The sequence below is a fragment of the Aptenodytes forsteri genome, unplaced genomic scaffold, assembly GCF_000699145.1.
Source record: "Aptenodytes forsteri isolate BGI_AS27 unplaced genomic scaffold, ASM69914v1 Scaffold376, whole genome shotgun sequence".
NCBI lineage: Eukaryota > Metazoa > Chordata > Aves > Sphenisciformes > Spheniscidae > Aptenodytes > Aptenodytes forsteri.
The window spans coordinates 1,683,462-1,688,623 of NW_008796056.1; the positions used below are offsets into that span (position 1 = coordinate 1,683,462).

Here is a 5,162-nt window from a genome sequence, read left to right on the forward strand (position 1 = left end):
CACCGAGGAGCCCCGGGGGTCGGGGCGGTTTGCACGCTGGCCCCTGGCACGGCGCAGGAGGGCCCAGCCGTGCTCGGCGTGAGGTGCTCGGGGGCAGGACGCCGTTAGGGATGTAGGTGCACGGGTGGCTGGGATGTGCTCCGTGCCGGTGCGCGGCTGGCAGAGGTACACGCGTGTGCCATGGCCCGGGGACAATGCGGGCGTCCGTGTCCTGCTGGGACTCGGCACACGTTGTACGTGTGTTTGCTCTTTGTTAGATCCTCTTTGGGAAAGTCTGGGGGAGAAGATGCATCTTCTTGGAGGTCAAGTTCTTCCTGCCTTTGTCTTTGTCTCTTTGTTGCTAGTTCTTATTCTGAGTCTTTAACTGCAATATCTTAACTAAAGATTTGGAGTAGCGCTTTGTATGCGGGGGGTTTCACCGGCTCTCAGTAGTCTTAAGTCACAAAGGTAAAGTTTTGTGAAGTTCAATTAAAGTGAAAATTTCTCACATGGGGGCTATTCCTTTTAATATTTTAAAATGTTTTCTGCTAAATGCTTGAAGTTTGTTTTCCCATTCCATTTACATATGGTTATGAAACTACAGGCATATGAGTTTTATGAATGAAATTAACACTGGAAAGTTTGCACATGTAACTTTCACTTACAATCTCTTGTTTCTGTTTCATTTTAGTTTTTCTGGCTCTTCCTCAATGTGTGGCTCTTCTGGAAAACCTTCCTGCTCTATTATCAAGGGCTGCAGTATTATTATTTGCATCAGATGTTAGGGGTGAGTGACCCGGACATTACTTTTTGCCCTGGAAATTGGGATGCTGGGAGATGGGAAAGGGACAGAATGCATTTGCTAATCAAGGATGACACAAACTGCCTGTTAATGCTGCAAAGTGGGGAAAGATCAAGTAGGAATTTACTGGGGTACTGTTGACAGTTGTTTAAGAGTAGAAAGTGAACAGTGTTGAGAAGAGCCAGACAAGTGTGGGACAGCTATCCTCCCCCCTCCTCTCCTCCCCAGCTGCAGACAGGCTCACAGAAACACAAACATGCTCATCAGAGGTCTGCAGCTCAACTTTTTGCCATCAAAATGTTAGCCAAGCTTATGGGCTCGTGCTCTCAAATTCTTTCTAATCCAGTTACTGTGATACATATTTGCTGAAGGAATTCTTTTGATAAGTCTTAGTTCTTTTTGGTCTTTGTCATCCTCATAGATCCTCCGTTCTGTGTAAATCATTGTAATCTAAATGATTTTAGTTTTGTTTTCTAATAACAAATTCTTGGAATCTGAATGGTTTAATGAAGATTTGACTATTTTGATTTAGCAAAGGTAACATCCACCACCACCAGAAGAACCCAAAAAAGATAATTTGGGGAAGTGAGATACTGGTCTGTCCGGTGAAGTTATCCACAGCTACGCCATTGCAGTTGTTTGAAATGACTTCTGTCCAAAGGGATAGGTTAAGGGTTAACAACTTTCTGGAAAATGCTCTAGGGTTGCTCAGAATTTGAGAATCCGGGAAAAAGTGGATGCTTTGTAACACTATGTCATACTCAGGAATGGATTTCAATGGAAAGTTGACATGGGGTTAAAGCACAGATGATGCACATCCTAACCTGCTGTACAGCCTCTGGATTTTATCTTTGGTAGATCCAGGATATATTTTGTCATATGGTTGATATCATTGCCATAGCTAGCCAGTTCCATAAGCTTTTGTGAACTTGCTTGAAAGTAAGTTGACCTGTGTCGTGGTTTAACCTCAGCCAGCAACTGAGCACCACCCAGCCGCTCGCTCACTCTCCCCCCAGCCCCGTGGGATGGGGGAGAGAATTGGAAGAGTAGAAGTGAGAAAACTCGTGGGTTGAGATAAAAACAGTTTAATAATTGAAATAAAATAATAATAAAAATCATGAAAAGAATATGCAAAGCAAGTGATGCACAGTACAATTGCTCACCACCCACCGACGGATGCCCAGCCAGTCCCCGAGCAGCGGCCCCCCCCCGGCCAGCTTTCCCCAGTTTATGTACTGAGCATGACGTCCCATGGTATGGAATGTCCCTTTGGCCAGTTGGGGTCAGCTGTCCTGGCTGTGCCCCCTCCCAGCCTCTTGTGCACCTCCAGCCTTCTCAGTCGGTAGAGCACAGGACTCTTAATCCCAGGGTCATGGGTTCGAGCCCCACGAATAACCTGATATACTTTTCTACTTTTTTTCTTCTTATGGCTGACTCAGATGTGTTCAGGAAATGAATCTTAACAAAGGTAGTGCAAAAAGAAGGGAATGAAAATACTTAAATCCTTCATGATGATGACTTTCTTGACAGAAAAAGCATGAAAACATCGTTTAATTTTACCATAATCTCTAATGGCTTTGCAGCCCAGTGCATCCATTTGAAAACTGTTTGTTCCTGGCAGAGCAAGTGGGTTGTTTATAAAGCAAATGTTCTTGGGTCAACACGTTGGGCCAGATTGTCAGCTGGTATCAGTCAGCAAAGTTTCTCTCAATTCAGAAGACTCGTCTGCCTTCTACCAGCTCATCATCTGGTCTTTTTTTGGTTTTCTTATACTTCAGAATGAAAGGCATGTACAAAGTAATATAACGTGTGTTCAGAACCTGTGAGGTGATTCAAGCAACAGCTTCCTTGTCTTGGTCAGGAGATGAGGACCAGGAGGCCATGCGTTTGAGCTTGTCTAACTGTGTCTGCAACTGTGGGAAAAAATACCAAAGAATTTTAGCAACTTTCTAAAACGAGGAGGAAAGTGAAGAGCTAAGTCTAAAAGATACTTTTGGTCAAAGTTCTGAAACTAATGTAAACATTTTGAAAATGTTAAAGACTGTAAAACACTCTCGCAATTCACTTTTTAGAGTTTGTCTAAATATCATCCTTAGACCCCAAAGTTAGCTTTCTCTCTTCTCTTTAATATATTTGTGTATGCGTATAAATCATACAGATTACTTTGCAAGGGTTGGGAAAACTGAACCCACTTTTAGTCTCTCCGGGAAACAAAGTAAGCATATCCGTACTGCTGCTGTTATCTTCCATGGAGATTTTTGCTCCTCTTCTTTTTCTATGTTGGTTTGTGTAGCCACTGGCCCATGGCCCATCTGCATAACCAATCTCCTCTCTGTTCCTTACACGGGTGAGTGACTTGCAGTGCCTCTGTGTGGCGTTTCTTGATGCTCAAAAATTTTGAGATTTAGATGAAAATTCTTCATTTATAATTCAACAGTTGGTTTTTGTTTTGTCTTAACAGAATGAACTTTTTTACAGATACTTTCATGAAAATTGATTCCTTTTCCCAGCCAGTTAACAAAAAATGGCAAAAAGGAATGGCATTTTTTGAATAAAAAAAATACTTCTCTTGTTTTTCAGTGAGGTCTGCTAAGGAGGTTTTTCTCTCTTTGTATGCTACGATAGCCTAAAAGCTCCTTAAGAACTTCTGCGCTTGCAGTACTGAAAGATTTACCACAGGTAATTTTATCATTTACCAAGTAACAGGATGGAGAACAAGAAGAGTTGCTGTGGGAAATCATATTGTGATATGAAATGAGGTCTTGGACTGAATATCCTGAATATATTCAACTCTGCCATGTTTTCATGCCATGTCTCTTCTTTCTGATGTGAAGGAGAAAGAATGAGGTTAGTCTTTCATTCAGTGGTCACTGATGTGGTTCACTTTCCTTCAGCCTTCTACAGAAGAAGGAGGCTCAGTTTTATTCTTTTCCGATTGCATCCTCTGTCATATTGAACAAGATACTTACCACAGGATTTTAAAATTATTTAGGTACCTAACTCTCACTCAATCTTTCAATGACAATCTTTCTGATCCTTAACTCTATAGCTGTAAAAAGGCACTAAGAGCACAGTGGTGTCCTGGAAGTGCAAAGAGAGTAAGTCAGTCAAAGGCACTGATGTGCTAGGAGGAGGTTAATCAGCCTATTCTACACTACAAAATTTAGTGGGTAGATTTATGTTGTGTCAAATATCACCGCTTTGCTCAGTTTGAGTCCTGTTGATGAGACCACGAACTCGCCACTGTGGAATCTCCATCCTTGGAGGTTTTCAAAAACTAATTGGGCAAAACTGTGAGCAAACTTAGTCTGAGTTTGGTGCTGAACCTGCTTAGAGCAGGAGGTTGGAATAGAGACATCCTGAGGTCCCTTCCAACCAGAATAATTCTGTGATAATATGATTCTTGTGGTGTAAGTTTAACTAGAACCTAGTGGATGTAAACCCCTTCCCAGTACTTTTGCCTTGATGAACCATCCCTTTGGATACTTAATTGCTTGTAACACTGCAGATCATAGTCTTACTACATGAATGCATTCATTGCTGCTGGTTCAGGAACATGATTCAGATAAAGAATCTAAATTTTTCATAATTTAATAAAAGTTAACTTCTGGCCTTACATTGGTTAAAGAAGAGAAGCCTGGGAAACACCCAACAGGCATGGATTTCTTATAAAAGAGTGTGGCAAAGAGAAAAGGAATGTTCTCATCTTCATGTTCATGATAGATACTAGAAGATGTAGTAGGCATGAGTTACAGAAAGGAAGATTCATAAATTACTTGACATGACTCCAAAATCTTAATTGTTGGAGGTTTTGTGTCTGCTCAGTCAGAGAAATTGTCCAGATGATTAATTTCTTTGCAGACTTCAAGATTTCTCCCTTCAGATTAGCTTGGCTGTATTTTTTTCCAACAAATTTGCTTGCATTTGACCAACAAATTCAGTCCTAAATTCAGTCCTGGCCTTATTATAGAACTCAAAACTTACTTTTAACAGCATTAAATGAAATACCTGTTTCATGTTGCTTGAGTTCCCCATGAACAGAAAGAGCATTTGGCTCATTTTGTTGTGGCATAAAAGATCTCTCTTTCCCTATTCCCTCTCTAGTCCCTGCTCAAATAACTAATGTAGTCAAATGGATGTTGATGCAAGAGTACTTGTTGATGCTCAGGGTACTCGGCCCCCCGAGCTGGAAGACGGGGACAGCGAGCAGGATGAACCCCCCATAATCCAAGAGGAAGCAGTTAACAACCTGCTACGCCACCTGGACACTCACAAGTCTATGGGGCCGGATGGGATCCACCCGAGAGTGCTGAAGGAGCTGGCGGAGGAGCTCGCCAAGCCACTCCCCATCATTTATCAGCAGCCCTGGTTAACGGGGGAG

General features: G+C 42.1%; 1 protein-coding gene across 1 annotated transcript in view; it reads left to right on the top strand.

Annotated features, from left to right (window-relative positions):
- Nucleotides 1-194: 194 nt before the first annotated feature.
- Nucleotides 195-5,162, top strand: part of NOX4 (NADPH oxidase 4) — a 114,475-nt gene continuing 109,507 nt past the window's right edge. The window contains exons 1-2 of the mRNA XM_009286283.1: nucleotides 195-233; nucleotides 671-766. Coding sequence (XP_009284558.1) covers nucleotides 195-233; nucleotides 671-766 — 135 coding nt within the window. The remainder of the gene's footprint in view (nucleotides 234-670; nucleotides 767-5,162) is intronic.